The 23,931-nt window shown below is 41.1% G+C and overlaps 1 protein-coding gene across 1 annotated transcript in view; it reads left to right on the forward strand.

Moving 5' to 3' along the window:
* Positions 1–23,931, forward strand: part of Sos1 (SOS Ras/Rac guanine nucleotide exchange factor 1) — a 76,048-nt gene that overhangs the window by 37,145 nt on the left and 14,972 nt on the right. The window contains exons 9-16 of the mRNA XM_032908829.1: positions 4,115–4,242; positions 4,983–5,638; positions 14,057–14,138; positions 15,010–15,132; positions 15,452–15,555; positions 16,768–16,990; positions 18,045–18,164; positions 22,593–22,755. Coding sequence (XP_032764720.1) covers positions 4,115–4,242; positions 4,983–5,638; positions 14,057–14,138; positions 15,010–15,132; positions 15,452–15,555; positions 16,768–16,990; positions 18,045–18,164; positions 22,593–22,755 — 1,599 coding nt within the window. The remainder of the gene's footprint in view (positions 1–4,114; positions 4,243–4,982; positions 5,639–14,056; positions 14,139–15,009; positions 15,133–15,451; positions 15,556–16,767; positions 16,991–18,044; positions 18,165–22,592; positions 22,756–23,931) is intronic.

Here is a 23,931-nt window from a genome sequence, read left to right on the forward strand (position 1 = left end):
AAAAAACTTCCTTGTGTACTTTGTTGTTGTTGTTGTTGTTGTTGTCGTCATCGTTGTCTTTTTCAGGACATGTAGTCCTAGCTGTCTGGAGTTCTCTTTGTAGACCATGCTGGCTTCAAACTCAGAAATCCACCTGCCTCTGCCTCCTGGTGGCTGGGATCAGAGGCCTGCATCCATCGCCATACCTGACTCATTGTGAGCTTTTGAAAAATCATTTGCTCTCATAATGTGTTTTTTCTACATGAAATTTTGTTGGCTTTATTAAACAAATTTAGACTGGATTATTACAACTGAATATAGTGACCAAAATTCTGAGTACTAGGAATTGGTTCAACAAAAAAGTTAAACAACTTTAGTTTCATCCTGGAGAATTACCCTATTCTCTTTGTAGTATGCTAAGTCTATGTAACTTAAGGAAAAGTATGTTTTCTTTCATTTTAAAAATCGGGTTAAAGTCTGTTATCTGTAGCATGTGCACACTGAGGCTGTCTGAGGCTGCTGTACCAAATGAGCGCCTCGGTGGCTGGAAACGCTCATTGCCAGTAGTGCCTTCTTTCTGCTCTGGAGGCAGAGAGCAGGAGCTGCACCACCATCAGAGCTCTCCTGGCCTTCGTGGCCTCTGCCTGCTTCGGCCGTGCATCACTTCTCACTCTCCATGTCTGTCGGCGTCTCGCTGCCCTCGCCTTTCTCACACAGTTGAATTTCAGTGGATTTTGGGGTCAGTCGTAATCTAGCATGGTTGCATTTGATTAAAACTGAAAAGACCTCATTTCTAAATAGGTTTTATTTCATTTCAGTTAATTGTACATTAGCGAAAAGGTCTGAGGACTGACAGTTATGACTTTTTTTTTTTTTTTTCTTTTTTCTTTTTTTTCGGAGCTGGGGCCCGAACTCAGGGCCTTGCGCTCCCTAGGCAAGTGCTCTACCGCTGAGCTAAATCCCCAACCCCCAGTTATGACTTTTAAGTTCTGGTCTTTCCTGCCTATTCATTTAAGTAAATGGTATTCGTTGTATATTGTGTTGAAGAAAAGTAGCTTCTAGAAATAAAATCATTAATTTACATGTTCCTTCTTAAAAGGGAAGCATTGTAGCTGTTCTCTGTCTTTTGGTTAGCATGGACTTTATACACTGTGGAGATGGGGAAGGGGGTGTAACTCAGAATGCCTGCTTACTATGATCAGAGTCCAGGCTTCAGTCCCCACCACAGAAACCATCTACAGTCTGTTTGTGTTAGATGGTCAAGTCTAATTCCTGAGAGTACTTGTGGGACGGTGTTTTCCCTTGAGGCTCTTTTACAGGCTCTGCATCGCAGAGGCTCCTGGTACTGGAAGCTGCTCTGTGGTACACATTGTGCCCTGTGCGTGTGCTATGCCTGTGCGTGTGCTATACCGTCACTACTGCTTTGCCTCTGCTTCCTTCTGTCAGTCAGGGGCCAGGAGCAGATATGAAAAGGCCTTACTCTGTAGCCCAGGCTGCCCTGAAGCTTACTCTGTAGCCCAGGCTGCCCTGAAGCTTACTCTGTAGCCTAGCTAGCCTTAAAGTTGCAGTGATCCATCTGCCTCCGACTGCCATGCACTGGATTAGTTATGAGCCACCACACCTTAAGCAGGGACCTCCCCACTGCTTATGTCTAAGGAACCAAAAAGTAATCAAGGGTATGAGTGGCTCCTTTCCTATGAATAGGTGAATTTTATTATCTGGATAGACATAGACATTTTTACTATCACCTCTACAGGGCATACACGTTATTGTGCTTTAGAGAGATTCCTTAGGTGAAGTTCAGTGCACACACGATATAACCTCAGTAGAGTGTGCTTGATGGTAAGTTTGTAGCGTTAGTAACAGTTGCTCCAGCAAAATAATGAGATGGCTTCTTTGCTGTCATTTACATAACTGCAGCCACTTTGTTTCTGTGGCCAGAATAAGCCTCCTCTTTAAGGATAATTAGCTTTAATTGCTTTACATAATTTCCTAGTTTTAATCAACTTAAATAAACAGAAAAACATGGCCGTACAGAGAGGTTTTTATTGGTTGTGTGATGACCACAGACCTTTAGCCCCAGCACTTGGGAGACGTGCAGTAGATCTCCGAGTTTGAAGTCAACCCAGTCTACATAGTGAGGCTCTGTCTCAAACAAGTCTTTATCACACTAAAATGCCGAACACTTGCCTGTCAGCTATGAAAGCAAAAAGAATACTTAAAAGTGTTTCATTGGAAAACTTTATGAGTTCAGAAGCTTTGGGGCTGGAGTAAAGCTATGATACGGCTTTTCTAGCACCATGTTCCATCCCCAGCACTGTATAAATGGTGGCATAAACCTATAATACCAGCACTAGAAAAAGGAAGGCAGGCCTCAGGATTAAGAGTTCAAGGCCAGACAAAGGCATACAAGACCCTGTCTCAGAAAAAAGGAAGGAAGGAAGAAAAGGGAAAAAAAATACTTTAGGTTTGTGATTTTTAAAATACTGACAATGAGGCTGAAGGGATGGCTCAGTGGTTAAAGAGCACTGGCTGCTCTGCCAGAGGACACAGGTTCAGTTCCCAGCACCAACATGCAAGCTAGTAACTGTCTGTACCTCTTTGTAGGGGTATGACATCCTCTTCTGGCCTTCAAGGCACATGGTACACAGACATACATGAGGGCAAAATACCCATATACATAAACACAAGCAGTGTTTTTATATACCAATATATTCCATATGCAAAATGTAAGCTAATGATACAGAAAAGACTGAAACATTTTTTGAATAGAAAGTCAGTGCATCCCTAAACATGTTTTTGGTATTAGAGTTTTGTACATTAGGTCTATTACTGAGTCGGTAATATTAACAGTAACAAAAACAGGAGCCCTAGCGATGGCTCAGTAGGTCAGAGCACTGACTGCTCTGCCAGAGGACAAGAGTTCAGTTCACAACATCCATGTAGGGTGGGGCGGTTCAGGAACATCTGTAACTCCAGCACCCTCATCTGACCTATGAGGGCACTGTACTCAAATGTAGAAGTCCACACCTACACACACACACACACACACACACACACACACACACACACACACACACACACTATAATCTATAATCAGAACAAAATTCAGAGGGAACACTATCCTCCCTATTGTTAAATCTTGCTCTGTATGTTAATGACTTAAATGTTTCTGGACTTTATATTTTTAAAGACTTTAAAAAAATTTATTCATTTATTTATGTAGGGAGGGGTAAGCGAGGAATGGGGCCAGCACATGTGGGTTCTTAGGATTGACTGAGGCCATGAGGCTGGACTTGCTGCACAATCTTGCCAGCCCTGAACTTTATTTTTGATTCTATGCGTAAGAGTATCCTTGTGCCCAGAGCCGTAGTTAACTCCTCTGGACATTAGAAACAGCTCTGTGCTGTCTTCTCAGGAACATGACTGCTGAGCGCACGCACGGCGCTGCTTATTTCAAGGTTTAGCATGTTCTTTCTACAGTGGCTCCTCAGACTTTCCACATGGAGAACTTAGTGGCGTGTTAATGTGTTAATACAGACAGCAATCCTTAGCAGAGAAGGAAAGCCTTCTGAGGCAGGGTCCACTTACAGAGCTCAGGCTGACCTTAGACTCCCAAGCACTAGAGGAACACATGTGCTACCAAACCGTGCAGAAACAATAGCAACTGCTTGCTGTTTTTCTTTGAAGACAGCTTCTCGAGTATCCGAGTCTGCCTCTTCTTCCTGAGTCCAGGGATTACAGGTGTCTGCAACCATGTCTGGACTATATGGTGTCAGAGAATAGAACTCAGGGCTTTACGCATGCTAGGTAACACTTGCAGGCTACATCCTCAGCCTAGAAAAATGCTTCAAACAGATCGAGAGGCTGGAGAGGTGGCTCGATTGTTAAGAACACTTGTTGCTCTTGCACTGGACCCTGGTTCAGCTCTCAACACCCACATAGTGGATCACGGCCACCTGCATTCCAGTTCCAGGGGATCTGACTTATAGGGTGCACTTTCAGACTGCAGGCAAACACTCATAACATAAAATAATACATCTGTAGAACACTTAAAATGACTGGAGTAGGGAGAGCTAAATGAGCATTATTTATCCTTCAATAAAGTGAGGTTCTCCTTCTGCCCTTTCCACAGCAGTTAGAAGAAAAGAGCGAAGATCAAGAAGATAAGGAGTGTATGAAACAAGCAATAACAGCCCTGCTTAATGTCCAAAGTGGCATGGAAAAAATTTGCTCCAAAAATCTTGCAAAACGAAGACTGAGGTAAATATTCCCATTTTAAAGTTTCTTCCTTTCTATCCTGAAAGTTGTGGTACAAATTCAGGGGCCTTAGCTCCCCTCCTTGAGTAAACAATAAAGAAAACGGTGTTAGTGACAAGCTTGGTCTCTCAGAGGAAGTGACATCAAAGCCAGGAGAATTTGTTATTGTTTGAAAAACCTTTCATATTTGTGCATTTTCCCTGCTTGCTCCCAGACAAGGCCTCCCGAGGAGCGGCTGGTAAGCTGAAGGGGACAGAGCAGTGTCCCGGGCAGATCTGCCGGCGTCATTGTTATGTCAGAGGCAGGTTCGTAGGGTTGGTTAGTTTGGGGATTGTATAACTCAGACATTGATGCAGGTAGCAGATCTGCTTTCCCCCTTGTAACATGTGCTTCTATCTCTGGGTCTTGTGCATTTAAAAACACTTACAATTTGCTTTCATATCTCATTTTTTTTACTGTGTTGGGCTACTTTTTTATAGTTATCTTTCTAAGTGTTTAATATTCAAGGCAGAGATAATTGTTTTGTACCTGACTTTATATAGTTCAACATCACTATTTTTATAACTCTGAAAAAATTCTGTGCTGTTTTAGCTTTTATAGGTGCGTAATTACATGTATTATTTGGGGAGTTAGTAAACACATGTCAGTGATGTTCTAAGTTGTCTTTTACCCTGTCACCTTATCTGCATGAACTCTATAAAGTCTGTCTTCTGTGTACTAATGTGTCTCTTCCTTTACCCCAGTGAGTCTGCATGTCGGTTTTACAGTCAGCAAATGAAGGGGAAACAACTGGCCATCAAGAAGATGAACGAGATTCAGAAGAACATTGATGGTTGGGAGGGGAAAGACATTGGACAATGCTGCAATGAGTTTATAATGGAAGGAACTCTTACACGTGTAGGAGCCAAACACGAGAGACACATATTTCTCTTCGATGGCTTAATGATTTGCTGTAAGTCAAATCATGGGCAGCCAAGACTTCCTGGTGCTAGCAATGCAGAATATCGGCTTAAAGAAAAGTTTTTTATGCGAAAGGTACAGATTAACGATAAGGATGACACCAGTGAATACAAGCATGCTTTCGAAATAATTCTGAAGGATGGAAATAGCGTTATATTTTCTGCCAAGTCGGCTGAGGAGAAGAATAACTGGATGGCAGCCCTGATATCCCTGCAGTACCGCAGCACGCTGGAGAGAATGCTGGACGTTACAATGCTGCAGGAGGAGAAGGAGGAGCACATGAGGCTGCCGAGTGCTGACGTGTACAGGTTTGCAGAGCCCGACTCTGAGGAGAACATTCTGTTTGAAGAGAACGTGCAGCCCAAGGCTGGCATCCCCATCATCAAGGCAGGGACAGTGGTTAAGCTGATTGAGAGGCTCACGTACCACATGTACGCAGGTGAGACGCGGGGGAGAGTGCTTCCTGACTGACTCCACGGGTGGGTCACTGTGCCTGAGGTAGAAAACTAACAACAAGCAGATCCTTCTCACGTAGAGGAGTCGGCTAACCCTTCACTCTGTTCTCTTTGACGTTTTTACCTTTTCTATCATATTTACAAAAGAGAAATGGTCACTTGTCTGGTGTTGCCCAGTAAAAAGCAGTAGAAAGAAAACTAAGCATCAACGTGATTGTCTAAAGGTTTCCACCCCGGTATTTTCTTCTTTTTTTTTTTTTTTTTTGGGGCTGGGGATCGAACCCAGGACCTTGCGCTTCCTAAATCCCCAACCCCTATATTTTCTTTTCTTATTTTATAACTGGGCTACAGACTAAAACATCAAATATTTACCCATCATCAAAACTGTGCTGGTGGCAGAAACACGTATTTCTTACTCTCCATCCCTCCATCCTTTGGGGAGGCCTGGAGGCCATTCACATTGTCAGTATTTTGTTCTTAATGTTACTGATGCAAACGGTTACCTTAACAGGTTTTAGAGAAAACCTAGAAGGATGCTAGGTAGAATTAGATACAGTGGTTGAGAGGTAAAGGGCATACTACGCCATCTTACATGGTCTAACACACAGTGGGGAGTTTGATAACTGTCATCTCAGAATTGGGGTGGAGCAGATAGCACTGAGCTCACACTTTGCTCTGTCACCAGATCAGGCTCCCTTTACATCCCAGAACCATAGTTTTCTTCTCAAACGTTAACATCAAATGTATACCACAGTGTGTTGTCAGAAAGCACACACGAAACACTGGATGTGAAAGCTATTTGTGAGTTTAGATGGAAATTTTCAAACTCTTTTCTTTAAAAGAAATGTGTGTTTAAAATTTAATATGGTATTCTTAGATACCAGAATGTGAAATTTAACCTCTATCCCCATTCTTCTCATTTAAATACAGTCCTATTTTTAGGAAGTGTAAGTTTCTGTGGAAAATATTTATTTTCCCGCTTTTAAAATGTCCTCTAAGTGAGTTCTGTTTCCTTTGGAATCTATTCTGGTGCTAGTGAGATTGGCCTTTTAAAAACAGCCATTAGTTTTCCCACTTTGTAAACAGTGTCATTTAACAAGGCCTTCCCTTCAATAACAAGAGCTTCATACGGTTGGAATTACCAAAGGGAGAGCAGGTAAACTTGAGCACTATTTTTTATTAGTGATTTAAAACCACTTTCGAATGTAGCTGCCATTATCTACACATCTCTGGTCTATAAGCCAGAGTTTAGTTTTGTTTAGCTATTTGGACATCGACAGTGTTTTCCAAAGGTGAGTTGTGAGTTCTTACAGTGACTCACTCGGCCTCTCTGACTTACATTTTCAGTGGTCGTGCACAGGGGCTGGGGCACGTTGAGCAGTCTGAGAAGCCTCGTCTGGGGTTCTGGGTTACTATAAACTTTCACCCAGGGACTATAGTCAGGGTGTTTATTACTCAAGAATGAAGAAGTATTAAAATTTAAAAAAGAAAATGTAAGCTGCCCAGTAGTTACATAAAAGATAAATAGGTTACCTTTCTTGTTACATACGAAGCTGTTTAAAGAGCTACAGTCTTTAGTAACTGTGAACTAGCTATCCACACAACCATCAGCCTTCCGTACACTGTTTAAAATCAGAGCACATAATAGGACTTTGCTATGGTTTTCAAGTAATTTCTCAACAATAAAAGGTCAGGTTGTCTATCCTGCTACGTTGCCTTTGTTTGTAAATCCTTGTGAATTTAAAACCTGTTTGCTTTATCCTCATCTGGTTTGCTTATTTTTTATGAAAAGAACTAAGGAAAAACCATACAAGTTCAATGGAAAGAAATGGGCCTGTGGACTGACGGCAGCCTGCAGTCGCAGGGACCGACTGGCCCTGAGTAACCCTAGATGTTTAGAGTGACTTTTTACCTCAGTACGGCAAGGTGTTCTGTTTTCTATTAAAAATTAAATTTATTAATTACTTATATATTGTAAAATTTACAATTTGCTTCTAAAACATTTCTGTAATTTTTAAGCTACTGTATTTGACAGAAATAATTCATAATTAGCACTTCTAAACTACAACTAACTCACTTGTTTATTTGTTTATTTTGAATGAGTATACATTAAGGATACTTTAGTAAGGTCATAAGTTTTATGTGGTCCAGCAGCCTTACTCCTTATGTGTGCAAAGCTACTTTTCTCTTTTTTTTTTTTTTTTTTTTTTTTTTTTTTTTTCAGAGCTGGGGACTGAACCCAGGGCCTTGTGCTTGCTAGGCAAGCGCTCTACCACTGAGCTAAATCCCAACCCCAATAAAGCTACTTTTCTCATGATGTCATCATACGTACCTAATGATTTGCACTGCTGTCAATTTTTAGCTTTTGCATAAAGTAATATTTTCCATGGTTTTAATATAACACTTAAATTTCTAGTTTTATACAGTTTTGATGAAGTCCAGTTTACTGAAATTTAATGAGATTACATTTTTAAAGATTTTTTTTGTTGTTTTTATGTGTATGTCTGCTCCATGTTTGTACAGTGCTAGAAGTGTGGGGAAGAGGGCATCCGATTGCCTAGGACTTGGGTTACATGGTTGTTAGGCATCGCACCCCAGCTCCCTGGAGGAGCAGAGCAGCTGGTGATCTTAACCTCCGTGCCTTCTCTCCAGTCCCTGGTGTACTGGCTTTTTGCTGTTGTTTGTTTGTTTAATGTATGTGTGTATGTGAGTACACTGTAGCTGTCTTCAGATACACTAGAGGCCATCAGATCCCATTGCATATGGTTGTAAGCCACCGTGTGCTTGCTGGGAATTGAACTCAGGACAACTGGAAAAGCAGCCAATGTTCTTAACTGCTGAGCCATCTCTCCAGCCCCTAGAGATTAATTTCTTTATTCAGCAAAATATAATTTCTACTCATGTCCCACTGACACTTTCAAACTAAAGTTTTAAAAATTATTTTAATATGATAACACCTTTTAAAAAATTACACATGATAAATAATAAAAATGGAGTTTTAATTACTCTCATGACAGTTATTCATTTGGGGCAAATGCAGGTATACTACAAAGACATATAGTTTTGTTTTTAATTGAAATAGGGAGTCAGTTCTGAGTATTGTGATGAGCAGATCTGTGTGCAGTTGGGTTCTAATCGTCTCTTTTATTTCTGGACATGGAAACCATTCTGTCACTGGCCTGTACTCAGCCTCGTTATTTTACTTTACTTTGTTATGTTGTAAAAAAAACCACCAGGTTTTTCCCTGACAGAGCCCAGTTATTGGGCTATCAGAGTAGTATACTCTGTAAATAATGCTCTCTGGAAGAGTACATGTGTATCATTGTGAGTTAAAGACGGATGCCATACATAGTGATGGCAGTGTGACATAGTCTAATTGATGACTTTTCTTTCATCTCCAGTATTTCAGCACATAGTATTTCTAGTATTTCTAGTTCACCAACTAGATTGAATTTTGGGGAATTCACCCTGAATACTGACAGGAAAATTACTCAGTTGGATTATGTTAAATTTGGCAGTGATATGAAGAGACAGTTTCCTTACCTAGAGTAAGCAGTCACAAAGCAATGTCACAAGAGAAGGAAGGGGAGCAGGAAGCTCGTTTCACAGAGCCGCTGTAGACACCTCACTGCAGCTGTCATGAGCAGCAGCGACGTGCATAGAAAGGGGGTTGGCGCTCTGGCCATGGAGAGTGGGCAAGGATAACAACTAGAACTCTGAGGTGTGCCGAACTGTTTCCTCTCTGTGGGACACTCCTTTTGTAAAAGATGAATTCAAGATTGCTTCTGATAGATTTATTGCTATCTTTGCACAAGTGCTCAAAAAGAAATCTACATGAGATTTGAGTCTGTATCTTGCATGAGTTCAGTGTGGGCGTTTAACTTTTAAAGTCTCTGAACAATTTTTGATCTATAGGGCAGTGCTGTTCTATTTTTAAACCTTGGATTTTTTTCAGTGTCTGTGCGTCAGCATAGCGTCTGTTTCCTTTTGTAAGGAATGCAGAGGTGATTGTTTATAAGTCCTCGCTGAGCAGCTCATTGTTCCCTGAAGTCCGAAATGGCTGTGTAAAAGGAGGATTATCACATGAGCAGACATCCTGATTAACAGGCTTCCACATGGCAGGTGGGGGAGGGGTGGTCTGCATAATAGCTTTTTAATGTAATAAATATTTCATGTCTTAAGACCTTGCCATATTAAATGTCAAATGTTAAATCAAAGTAGGGACAGAAAAAGGAAGATTGATGATCTCAAATTTAATATGCTGAATTCTGAGTACTAGATATAATGTAAATATAGTTGAAGTTCAGGAGATTTTTGAATTATTGTATACCAAATAACAAAAAATTAACAAGGGGTTGAAGTCAGCTATAAGGCCAGCAAACAATAGTAGCCGTGGTGTGGGCTGTGGCTCAGTGGATGAATGCTTGCCTAACGTGCACAAGGCTCTGGGTTCAACCCCTGGCACCTCATGGACTGGGCATGGTGGCACATGCCTGTCATCTCTGCATGTAACGCTCAGGAGACAGAGGCAGGAGGAGTAGAAGTTCAAAGCCATCCTCAGCTATGTAGTAAGTTTTGGGTCAATCTGAGACACATGAGATCCCATCTCAGAAGATAAACAAACAGACCACATAAAAATAACCACAGCTTATAGATGAAGAAACCTGGGCCTATACCACGAACTTGAGACTAGCTTCAGTAGGCGTTGTATAGAGTGTGAGAAAGCAGACACAGAGAAACTGTGACCCTGTTAAGGGACAGTGAGGAGGAGGTCACCTCCGGGGGTCAGCTTCGCTGTTTGTGTTGAAGTTGGAGGGGTGTGTCTGAGTAGTACATGTCCAGACTGGCCTTTGGTTATGTCAAATTGAGCTACCTTCTTTTTAGTGGGTATTTGTTCATGTTTGTACCTTTAAGCCAGATTCGGCCTGACTTCAATACAGGTAAGGTCTCTCAAAATAAGTTTGTTACTCATTAAGAATTGTTCATTGCTTTAGATTAAAAAATAACTGTGTGTGTGTGTGTGTGTGTGTTTTGAAACCAGCATGAGAATATAGGTAGTTTTGGTTTTTTTCTTTTTTTTTTTTGTTAAGTACTTAAGCTTCTGCCAGTTTTCTTGGAGTATTTTAGTTGTTCCACAAAAACCCCACCCTCCCTTTTTGGCAAGGCTACTTTTAGCTTCCAGCCAAGATAAGAACAAAAAAAGTTTCAGTCACGTTAGACCGTGCTGCAGTAGTGGTTACTGTGGAGTATTTATTCCGTTGGCCAGCACCAGAAGCTCCTCTTGTGAACAGTGTTATAGGAAGAACAGCTGCTGCTTTCTAACATTCCACGAGTTATAGGATCACGCTTAGACTGCTCATTTCTAGTGACTTCTGGTACCTCTAACCAGCTTAGCAGTTACAGCTGCATTCTGAATTAGTCATTTACATAAACTTACATAGTGACACTGTCATCCGTCGATAAATTCTATATATTTGGCTCTCAGAGCTAAGGAAGGCTAATGGGAATCCTCTGGTCCTGGGTGGGAGGGAGAACAGCACCAGAGCAGGAACCGAATGGCCATGCTCTTCTGTGGGTCCCCTAGTCTGTCTGACACTATGGAGTCTGGTTACTCCTGACCTGAGCTGTTTACCTCCCCAGAACGCATCTGACTGTAAATGTAAGTCGAAACTCTCTTGATATTCTCCAGCAGTCACGGGGAACTGAGGTGGTCTGGTCTGCTGCTGTGGCACTGAAGTGCAGGCGCCTTTCCTAGCATGGCCATCACTTACTAGCCTGAGAAGATGAAGACCCGCTTTAAAATAGCCATACTTTTCTTAAAACATAGCACTTGCTTTTCTTCTGTCTGAAACTCACAGCTTTTTGCCTGACTGACGTTGGGTAGCATTTGGGAAAAAAAAAAAAAGTTGTGAGTGTGATGTTAGCTTGCCAGCCTGAAGTAAACCTGGGCTTGGAGGAGAGGTGGGTGCACACTCGCAGTGTGGAGCCAGCCCGAGTGCCCAGAGACCTCATCTAGGACACAGCTCTCTAGCAAGGGCGGCCGAGTAGCCCAGCCGTGGCCTCTGTTGCTTCCTAAACACGTGCTATTTTGAGAAGCCTCACCTTACAAACAGATTTGCAGAACAGGAAGAAGATTCTTGAAAGGGAGGGCTGTGATGGTACCGATAAATACCTCTGTTTTAAAATCTTGTACAGCCTTCTGTTTTTAAATCTTTTCTTCTGGATGAGACATTAGTCTTTAACTGAGGATCTCTGTAACTGAAGACAAACAATAAAATACCAACAAAAAGGAAATTATTAAAAGATTTTATGTATTTAAAACACTTTTACCAGTAACCCACTCTAGCCTCAGGAGGTATAAACTAAAGGAAGAAACACTGAGTAAAACCAAAGGAGTTTTTAGCTGGAGGCGTGGTCAGACGTGCCTGTAACCCCAGCACTTGGGGGGACGAAAGCAAGAGGATTGTGACTTCAAGGCCAGCCTGGGTATCTAGCGAGGCCCTGTCTCAAAAGCAAAAACTCCCACATAATATCTGTTTGTTCTATAATTGTTTTTCTTCAAAGTGAAAAATTATTCAGTATTTTCAGTCGGGGCTGTTTGGCAGTTAAATCCGTTCACAGTCTTGATGATGAATGCCAGCAGATCTCATCAGAGTCTGTCTTGTCATAAAGCCACGGAGTTTAGTTTAAGGTAAAAAGGATTACTTGTGATTTTAGTTGAACTTAGGGTTCTTAGAATCAACAGTTTTCTAACTATACTCTAACTTCACTAAACATTATCCTAGTCAAAGACTTTATAAATTTTTAACAATAATGTGTGTATATTTACTGCTGTCAGTGAATTTGTCATTTGCCCATGTTAATGTCAAGGCCACCCTCTGCTACACGTGCAATGGAGCCATGGGTCTGTCCATGTGCTCTTTGGGTAGTGGTTTAGTCCCTGGGAGCTCTGGTTGGTTGGCATTGTAGTTCTTATGGGGTTGCAAACCACTTCAGCTCCTTCAATCCTTTCTCTAACTCCTCCAATGGGGACCCTGTTCTCACTTCAATGGTTGGCTGCTAACAGAGCATTTCCCTCTGTGTTTGTCAGGCTCTGGCAGAGCCTCTGAGGAGATGCGCATCAGGCTCCTGTCTGCATGCACTTCTTGACTTCATCAGTCTTATCTAAGTTTTGGTGGCTATTTATATGGGATGTATCCCCAGGTGGGGCAGGCTCTGAGTAGCCGTTCCTTCAGTCTCTGCTCCAAACTTTGTCTCCATATCTCCTCCTATGAATATTTTTGTTCTCACTCTTAAGGACTGAAGCATCCACACTTTTGCCGTCCTTCTTCTTGAGATTCATGTGGTCTGTGGATTGTATCTTGGGGGGGGTAGTTGGGGAGGAGGAACACCCTTATAGAAGAAGGAGAGGGAGATGGGATGGGGGGCTTATGGCCAAGAAACCAGGAAAGGGAGTAACATTTGAGATGTAAATAAAAAATATCCAATAAAAAACAAAATAAACAAACAAAAGAATGAGAAATGTTCCTACAAGAGACTCAAGTCTTTTAAAGACTTTGGACTAAGGTGGGTGGACCTTAGAAAAATCTGAGTTGTAGAGTGTGGTTGGACAGTTCCTGTGCGTCTCCAGCAGGCTTCCAATTCCTCTGCTTCTGCCGCCACACCCACAGAAATGGCTGTGGGTGCTGCTGTCGCTACTGTTGCTTCCTCATGCAGGAGAAAATAGCCTGGGGGCTTCTTTGCTGATCATAGATAGCGAGCTACCTTTCTCACCTGGAAGGAACCTTTCTCCTAATATTGTCAAGGGAAAGATCCAAGGGGGCAAGACTAGGACAGTCATCGGACTCAGTTGGCCTCCATGGAGATGTGTGTGGGCCGTGGAAGAAGAGCCTCCTGCTCTGACTGAACTCTGTGTGTGTGTGTGTGTGTGTGTGTGTGTGTGTGTGTGCGCGCGCGCGCACGCATACACTTACCCTACTGCTTTGTAACATTGGTTCTCTGGTTTTATGCTCTGTTCTCATGATCTAAAGGAAACTGGGAAATGTAGTTCATTGAACTGCATGTCAGGCGACAGATAGGTCACTGCTGCTACATCTCCACAAGGTAAATGAACCAACAGGTGAAGCTTTGAGATTCTGGGAGCAAATGGAAACCTGGTTCAGTTCCTCACCCTTGCTTTTCTTCGCTGCATATTTCTTGCCAGTGATGAGTTTAAGACAGGGCCACTGCTTTAGGAAGCAACTGAAGCTAGCAGTAAGTACATTATAAAATCTACAGTTGTCTCCATGGTAAGATCTTTGGGGACTTTTTAAGACTGAGTATTTGATCTCTTTTGAAACTGAAAATAATAGTTTTAATCATTGCTTACACAAGACTTTAATATTTTTCCTTTTTCTTCCTAGATCCAAATTTTGTTCGGACATTTCTTACAACATACAGATCATTTTGCAAACCTCAAGAACTACTGAATCTTCTAATAGAAAGGTCTGTTGATTTTAAGTGTTCAAGTTCTCTATTTTTGAAGCAATTAAGATGTTTCCCATAAATGTGTTAATAAGCTTAACTGTAGTTGAACTCTTAAAATAAAAGCTAACTTTGATTATTTAAATAATGAAAAATTCTCATTGACATAATGCTTAAAGCTAAAGGCTTTGGTTCAGTCTAAGCAGTGTTCCCAGTCTGAATTGGCCAAGTTAAAAAGCTATATCAATATGGATGACTTAGAATCTAGGCTGGGCATGTGCCTATAACTGAGAACTTGGGAGGTAGAAGCAGGAGGAGCAGGAGTTCAAGGTCATCTTTACCTGTTTAAGTTTTAAAGAAGTTTAAGGTTCCCCTGAACTATATCAAATCATGTCTTTAAAATAATGAGACACTAGAAATTCAAATTTTAATGGTTCACACATTCTAAACAAGTTTTCAAATTATGACATATTGAATTAAATGAATCTTGTCAGTGAGCAATGCTTTTATCAAGGAAAATATTTTTATCTACACAAAGAACAATCAAGAATCAAGTTTCAATCATTAGTCACCCTTAAAATTATATGTACTGATTTAAGAGTTCTCTACAACTAAAAATGGACATTAGCCTCACTTGTTTTAAATTTTACATGTATTTTTATTTTGCTTCTAGTTAGTTTTAGCTGTTGGCAAAACTAACTTTTTAAAATATTAACTTTAAAAAAATTATCATTAGCTTTTACCTTATAAAAGTGGATTTTCACTGATGTGTCTGTATCTGTAGTAATTTCTTACATTATTCTCTTGATTGTACTGATAAGTATAAATAAAAGTTTGGGAATTTGGATTTGATATAATATTTTCATTATTTTTTTTTTCTGTTTTCTGTTAGATTTGAAATTCCAGAGCCTGAGCCAACAGAAGCTGACCGCATAGCTATAGAGAATGGAGATCAGCCCCTGAGCGCAGAGCTGAAAAGGTTTAGAAAGGAGTATATCCAGCCTGTACAGCTGAGGTGAGACTGTACAGAAGACGCGTCTACAGGCTCAAAGTGGGCGGTGCTGGCGCAGTCCCAGCACTTGGGAGGCAGAGGCAGAGGCAGGCCAATCTCTGAGTTCCAGGACAGCCAGGGCTGCACAAAGAAACCCTGTCTTGGGAAAAACGAAGTCCTGGGAGGAAAAAGTGGAAATGTTTGAAAACTGTTGCTAAGCAAAGGTGAAGGGGAGCAAACGGAGTGGGTTAAGTCTTATCTGAGTCCTTACAGCTTTAGGAGACCGCTCGCCAGTCTCAGCGGGTACATTTAATGTTCGATTCTGTGTTGCATCAATGCACAGGGTGTTAAACGTGTGTCGGCACTGGGTGGAGCACCATTTCTATGACTTTGAAAGAGATGCAGACCTTTTACAGAGAATGGAGGAATTTATTGGAACAGTAAGAGGTATGTTTTTCTTAAGTTCTTACTTTTATATGTGATAAAATTACCAATATGGTTACTGTTAATTGACGCCATTATAGCTCATTTGAAAATGTTAAACATTCTTATCACATAGCATTTAGGCTGGGTGTGGTGGAGTATACCTTTAATCCCAGCACTCAGGAGGCAGACGGGGAGGATTTCTGTGAGTTTTAGGACAGCCAGGACTACAGTAGTGAGACCCTTTCTCAAGAAAACAAAACAACAGAACCCAGCATTGGCAGCTGCTGACTCAGCATACTGTCATCTGTTACAGAACTGGTTCTGTTAGTCTCAGGCTAACAGAATTAGAATTAATTGAAACTTTGTTTACCCTTGGTACAGGCTGGAATTCTTTTACGACTGCAACACTGTTGATAAAGGCGCATGGTTAGGTAAATAGAGCAAGTCAAGGAGATGATAGTATATCACACTGACAGATTGCTTTTTAACACCACTTATCAGAAATATAATTTTGACTCTTTAGATTCATTCAGTTTACTTATGAAAAAGCATGAGAAACTACAGTTGATTATCTTCAGAGTTTCCCTTATTTTAAAAATTCTGTGACTATATGACTCCAAGTTTGCCTAGAGAAACTTGGTTTTATATCCATTGTCCAGTCAACATGAAAATCAGAAAATACGGGGTCGGGATTTAGCTCAGTGGCAGAGCACTTGCCCTAGCAAGCACAAGGCCCTGGGTTCGGTCCCCAGCTCCAAAAAAAAAAAGAGGAAAAAAAAAAAAAAAAAAATCAGAAAATACAGGGTTACATAGATTATTTCCTGTAAGTACATAGGCACACAAAAATAGAAAAATATGATGAATCAGTCCTCATAATTGGGTTATAAAGTACAGTATTAATTAGATATGTGCATGTATGTATTGTTAATCTTTCATTTTGTATGGAATATGAATTGTGAAACTAGCATTTTGAACTAAGATTCAAAATGTTGGAGGCAAAAAATCAAATTACTTTTAGAATGTGTCTAGGAAAGGTTAGCTCGACCCAACACTATTCACAGCGATTACCTGTGTGGAAAGGATGAGGAGATTGGGGAGGGGAACTTACAGGATCTGCTTTGCTCATTTGAACTTTATAGCAATGATTTATTCCTGTATCACTTGTCTTACTTGAAACATTTTTAAAAATAAAGTGTTAAAGAGTATTTAAATGTTTGTTAAAATGTATTTCAGGTAAAGCAATGAAAAAATGGGTCGAATCCATCACTAAGATAATCCAAAGGAAAAAAATTGCAAGAGACAATGGCCCAGGTCATAATATTACATTTCAGAATTCACCTCCCACAGTTGAGTGGCACATAAGCAGACCTGGGCATATAGAGACTTTTGACTTGCTCACCCTACACCCAATAGAAATTGCTCGACAACTCACTTTACTTGAATCAGATCTATACCGGTATGTTATTCAACATTCAAGCTCAGAAGTTATCTGAGTTCATTGTAGAAGTGGAGTACATTTTGTCTTTCAGTGTTGTCATGAGATGCAGAGGGGACGGTGTGTGTGTGTGCAGCATCAGGCGCTGCAGTCAGTTCTGGTCCTTTGCCTCCTCAGGCATTACTGATCTGCTTACCTTTATGCTCTTTCAGTTACCCCTGCTTGGTAAGCTTGGTTCAAATCCTGGCAGCACCATTTGCTGGCTGCAGCTTGTACTAACTTGTGGGTCGCGAGGTTTCCAGTGTGTGTGTGATTATAGACTGAGCTCAAAGCAGCCACATAGAGGCTAGTGCTCCACAGCGCAAAGTAGAGCCGCCAGCGAGCTACAGTCACGCCTCGGCCAGCCGTGGCCCCTTATGGTTTAATATTATTCATTGATAAAACTATCCGAAAATATGTTTCTGGTTTGAAATTTTATTTAAAACCTCAAAATTATTAATCACAAAATGAGAAAAAGAGCTAAATTTATAAATCCTTGCACCTACATCTATCATGGTTCCCAAATGATAATGTGAGAATTTTACAGCTCGTTCTCAGACACTTTTGCAGGGTGGGTTTTCTTTTCTACCCACTGTAAGAGCAAAAGCCAACCAAGACTGAATTAGTAATCGCTGTGCCTCGCTGGTTACTCACCGATGCCATTGAAGTGGCTGCCTTCCCGTCCTAACCTAGCAGATAACGTCTGGAGGAGCTAGGGAGGACGGTACGCGGAAGTGTGCGTTAGGCATAAGCACTGGGTGATGTGTGCGGCACTCAGGGTGCTGGGCACAGGGAGTAAGGGCCTAGCCGGGCACATGGGAGACACTGCCTTTAAAGCAAACCAGCGAGGAATAAATGGATTGCAGGAGTGTCTGCCAAAATATTTCTAATCTGAAAACATAAAAGATTATAAATACTCCTCTTGTTTTCCTCAACTTCCTATTGATAAAAGAGCAGCATTTCTAAAAGCAGTTTAGTTTCTCTTATGTATACTTCAGGAGGAATGAGATGTGCCATTTTATGTTGATGATTTTAGAGCTGTGCAGCCATCAGAATTAGTTGGAAGTGTGTGGACAAAAGAAGATAAAGAAATTAACTCTCCCAACCTTCTGAAAATGATTCGGCACACCACCAACCTCACTCTGTGGTTTGAGAAGTAAGTGCTGTGCACATTGTTTTCTGTGGCAGTGGGCAGGTTACGGATTGGGGCTGGCTTGCTTCTGTACAGCACCTCTATTTCTCTCTTCCCCCTGTCCTGTAACTTAGTGCTCTAATGTGCATTTGAGTCTCACTGGTGTTTTGGTTTTGAATGGTTGCCTGGAGCCACAGATGGGCTGCAGCTCTCCTCCAGCGGACAGACACTCCTCCCACTCGTCTCTCACTGCATTCGTATAGACCTAATTAATGGTGCAAACCCAGCAGTGCTTCCTTACTGGGATTACGTTGCCATCTGCTGTCACCATCTTAACCTTACAGAGCCTTTTTCATCCACTCATGTCCTCTTCTGTTGACAGTATATTACATTTTATACTACAGACTCACAAGTACATTCACACATTAAATTAGTGGCTTATTAGACACGGTAAGAGGAAAAGATGGGTGTTTACAGTGTTTTTATAGTTACAGGCACCTTTACTGATGAGATTGCCGTCGGGCCCTTGTTTTCAGCCTGAGGACTCCTTAGTGTTTCTGGTGCACTGGGTCGGCTCACAACAGACATGCAGCGTTTACTGTGTGGATTGAGAAGCAGCTGCCTTGAGATCGTTCATTTCTATGCTGTCGTTCACATCTGTCACTGAGCCCTGCCCTCCATCTTTCACTCCCAAGTTTCCATTGGTTCTGTTTACACTTTTTATTCTTTCCTGCTCTCTCTCTAGATATTGTCACAGTGTTCTCTCCCGTGCTTCTTTACCAGGTTGTCCTTTAGCTCTGTGACCATGCTCTCTAATGGCGACTTTGAAATATTTCAGTTAATTTACATCTAGTCACTCAAAAGGCAGTTTCTGCTCCTGCTTTTACCCCACTGGCTAGGTCGTGTTTTTTATTTCTTTACACGCTTCATAATGGAAATAGCAACTTTCAGTACTGCCCTCTGCCTTCCACAGCTTTTTCTTTGCTACTTAAACGTGATGTGGCCTAAGCAGGTAGATGTGGGATGCCCACGGTCACTGCTTTGGGAAGACTGGTTCCAGATGCTCACATCCACTCTCTCCCAGACTGCACCCCCAGCTCTGAATGTTACAGTACTAATTTCCATCTTCACTCCTTTGTTGTGAACAGTTCCGTGCTAGCACAGATTGCTGTACAGAGTAAACCAATGAAATTCTAGCTCCTTGGGAGTAAAGTTTCTAAGGTCCTTAATAACTGATATTTGTTCTAACCTTATCTATCTTCCTGCTTCAGCAAATAGCTAACACACAGTTAAGCCTATGTGTTGTAAAAATATAAAAAATGAAAGAAGTATTGCTGTCTTTTACCTCACTAGGTCTGGCACCGTAGTACCCCAAGATATCTACTGGATATCTTGTCAGAAGCACACATCCCAACTCCGTGGCGGCCCACACCGCCCTTACACTTAAATCGCTACATGAATGAACACACAACACAATAATCTTTGACCCAATTGATAAGATATAATTTCCCACCTAAACATACAAAGCCCGGTACCATCCATCCCTTAGGAACATTGATAACAACCTGTAAATACACAGAGCGGAATCTTAACATCACCTGCCATGGCTTCTCTCCTTCTCCGTCTCTCCCTCCTCTCTTCCTCCTTTCTGTTCCAGTCTCCTCCTCTAACGTCAAACTTCTCTCCCGCCCATCCTTCCTTCTCCTCCAATGACAGGCCTCCTTCTATCCTGTACCTGCCCCTCACCTGTACTTGACAAATTCAATGGGGAGAAGGTTCTGCTGAAGTCACCTGATTCCTGAGTGTGTGACTAGGCTGCTGTCCTGGGGCAGTGGAATTAGCATCAAAATACAGATAACTCCAGGGCAAACCACAACACCTCTGTATCTTCCTTATATCTCCAGATTTCTTCCCACTTGCCTTTCATGACAACTTCCACTGTCCTGAACATACCTTTGTTATAGATGGTTTGAGATTGGGAGCTGTTTGTGTCACAGTTCTGGAGAGGACATGAGTCTACGCTCTCTTTAAAGCTCTTTTCTCAGCGTTCTAATTACCCTACAGCCTCAGCCCATAAATGGGCAAAGGGCGGCGTCCGCACATCTTAAATATTAAGTAAATAGGGAGCTGGAGAGATGGCTCAGCGGTTAAGAGCACTGACTGCTCTTCCAGAGGTCCTGAGTTCAAATCCCAGCAACCACATGGTGGCTCACAACCATCTGTAATGGGATCTGATGCCCTTTTCTGGTGTGTCTGAGGACAGCTACAGTGTACTCATATATAATAAATGAATAAATCTTTAAAAAAATTAAGTAAATAAATATTATCAATAAATGAATACAAAGACTGCACTCAATGAAGTCCCAACTCAGCAGGGTAGGAACCTATCCAGATGTGCACCCCAGCCTCTCAAAATCCCAAGCTGGAACTAGGTGCTCTTTCTCCAACAATCTCAAACAACTGTTCCAGAGAAAGGAAGAAGAGGAGGGTGATCTTGGTTGAAATACTCCAAACTCTGCCTTTTTTTAAAGAAATTATTTGTAGATTTTCCTAACAATTTTTCATTTGTAGCTTTTTCTTAGGACCACCTCCAAAGACTCTTAGGTATTGAGTTATGGTGGGTAGGTGTGGCCTGCTTTAATAGTTTTCGTTAGAGTATATCAGCTGAACTACACTATCTGATAAAGTCCAGAAGTCAGTGAACTTTTATAACTGGGGACTAGTCACCTTAGCTTTGTAGACTGGATATGTTTTTCTCAATAAAGATGTGAGTCCACAGATGGTACTGGTGTTATAAGAACAAGTAGCTGGTGGCGTGGATGAAGGCCTGGAGCAGTCCAAGTCACACGAAAGAAAGCTAGAGTTGTCTCTGAGGTCAGAGACAGAATACCTCTAAGAAGAAAGAACGGGAATTTTCTCCCACGGTGCTGTCCTGGTTTCATTTTAAAGTTGATATATTTAAACACACAGAGGCCCTTTCTCACCATAGTTACTGAAACATGTCACCCTGGGGAAGAGAGTGTAACTAACGGGAGAGCGTGCAGTGCCCTTCCGGTCTCTAATAGTCGAGTAAGGGAAGGAAAGCATCACACTCCTTTTCAGTGACAGAGTCTTCTCTACTCATCTCAGTGGTCCTGAGCCACAAGTCCAGCAGAATTGGACCCAAGAGCACTGACCTTAATCTTTATACTTGGTAACCACACGAGTTAAGATAGAAAGCATGCTTGTCTCACGTGCTCTTAATTACTCACCTAGTAAGGGAGGCAGAATATTTGTACATAATTCTTTAAATATGTTAGCATGTTTAATGTTATAAGCCATATCCTTTGATGGTTTTAAGTATAGAGGTTTTATTCTTAGTATTATATTATATATTAGCCTCATCAAGAAATAATATAATCTAAGGCTGGCTTTACATTTTAAACATTTAATGTGTATTTAGTTTTGAACTAAATTTCTTAAATTATAAACTATTAATGTCACTGAAAACTCGATTTAAATTTTTTAACTGGCAATTTATTATTAATACGTAAAAAGTTCTCTTAAATAGAAAGATTGTGTTAACTAGGCAATTTTGTGTGTGTGTGTGTGTGTGTGTGTGTGTGTGTGTGTGTGTGTGTGTGTGTGTATGTGTATGTGTGTGTGTGTTTGAGTTTGATCCAAGGTCTGTCTGTGTGGACCAGGCAATCCTGGAGCTCAGTGTGTGGTTCAAACCAATGTATTGGCAGTCTTGCCTTAGCCATCCAAGTGCTGGCCTATTTAATATGAAAATAAAGATATAACATATACTATATATGCCATATCATACTATATATAATAAACCAATATTATATATTGTGCTTTTTTTATAAAAGTGCTTGTTTTTTTTTTTGGCTCTAAGTAGTGTATTTTGTTTGCTTCTTGCTCTGGGGAATTAAGTCCAGAGCCCATGCATGGTAATACCATACCATCAGCTACCCTGCTTGCCAGTATTACTTAATTTTAAGTAAAACATTTCAACTTTGCATCATACTAATGGTTATCTTAAAAGCTATTTCTATAAACATAACCAATTATTTCTATATATCAAAAAGCAAAATTAATCTGGATATGGTATTGCACACTTCTGAGTGATAGATTTATCTCTCAGGCAGAGAAATGAATCACTGTAATAGGATCGTGTGTGTGCACACAAAGGAAGCAAAGGTAAACATGCCTAGAGCATACCTCATGACAGAGACTCACATCTGGTGAGATTTTACAGCGGACACAGAGGATGCGCTAGGTAAGGAGGAAAATGCTTGTCTCCATCACGGTGTAGGTGTCAGAAAAGAGCAGCTCCCAGTGCCTTTCTCTGCAGTCTCCTGTCCAGCCCATTAGTGTAAATATGTCTTTCTGTAGTCAGACTGAACACTTTGAATCATAGTTTTAGGGAAATAAAAATTTTAATTTCTAGTTTGTTTCAATTTCTAGATGTATTGTAGAAACAGAGAACTTAGAAGAAAGAGTAGCAGTAGTGAGTCGAATAATTGAGATTCTACAAGTCTTTCAAGAGCTGAACAACTTCAATGGTGTCCTGGAAGTTGTCAGTGCTATGAACTCGTCACCTGTTTACAGACTGGACCACACATTTGAGGTAAGTGTGTACATGTGTTTTAAAATGAACTTAGGAATTGTATGACATGACTATTATAGTCTCGGCACCTGTGATCCTCAGCATAACGCCTGTACAAAACTGCCCATCAGCATGATGTCATGGCAGTTGGGTGGGGATTATAAGGTCCCATCTCTTCCACAGCATGTCGTTGCGGTTAGTGGTTGCTGAGAGAGGGAGAGACATATTATTCAGTAGTATAACTACAGGTAAGGTCCTGGGTTCATAAGTAACCCCTCACCCATGCTCCTATAAGCAACTGTAAATTACTCACTGGATCACCAAAAGAAAGGGAGAGAGGTGGGGAAGAAGGAGAGGGAGATATATGCAGATGGTGTAATGAAGCCTGCCAGTGTATAACTAATACCTGCTGATATAAATGGAAAATCAGAATGTTAACAGTTATGATACTTAATACTTAAATGTCTCAGTTTTTTTCAGTTCTAGGTTAAATATTGGACTTACCTAAATTTCATAATGAATTGTTTTCTCTTTTAAAATTAAGTGCTCTCCTTAAAATTCATTCATAGGTTCCAACTTGTTAGAAGAAAAACAATCAACATCTTATTTTCTTAATTTTGTGTGTGCACTCAGGTGTCTGCCATAGGCACATCTGGTGGTTCAAAGCATGTTGTGGAGTAAGTAGGTTCCCTCCGCCCTCTTGATGGGATCTGGGGTCAAGCTCAGATCACCAGGCTCGTGCTGAGCCCACTTGCTGACCTACGTTCAGCAGCTCACGTGTAATGCCCAGTTAAACATTCACGTAAATTGTAGGATGGATAACAAGATAGAGTAGATCATGCACACTTTTAAGCTTGTTCTAAAGTATATGAGGAAGGTTTTTTTCAAAGTTAACCAGGTGTGGTCCTTCAAGCCTTTATTCCCAACACTGGGGAGGCAGAGGCAGGTGGATCTCCATGCTTTGGAGCCAACCTGATCTACATAATGAATTCCAACCTGGCTAGAGATACATGCTGAGACCTTGTCTCAAAATATATATATTATAAATTAAAAGTAAAAACAATATTAACATTCTTGGAGTCAAAAGTGATTGTGGTTAGCTGTTCTTTTGAGTTTTTGGTTGGTTGGTTGGTTTTGGGTTTTCTGTTTGTTCGTTTTGGCAAGATTTGCAGTTCCTGTAAAAGTGAGCCCTCCTGA

Source organism: Rattus rattus, chromosome 7 (genome assembly GCF_011064425.1).
Source record: "Rattus rattus isolate New Zealand chromosome 7, Rrattus_CSIRO_v1, whole genome shotgun sequence".
NCBI lineage: Eukaryota > Metazoa > Chordata > Mammalia > Rodentia > Muridae > Rattus > Rattus rattus.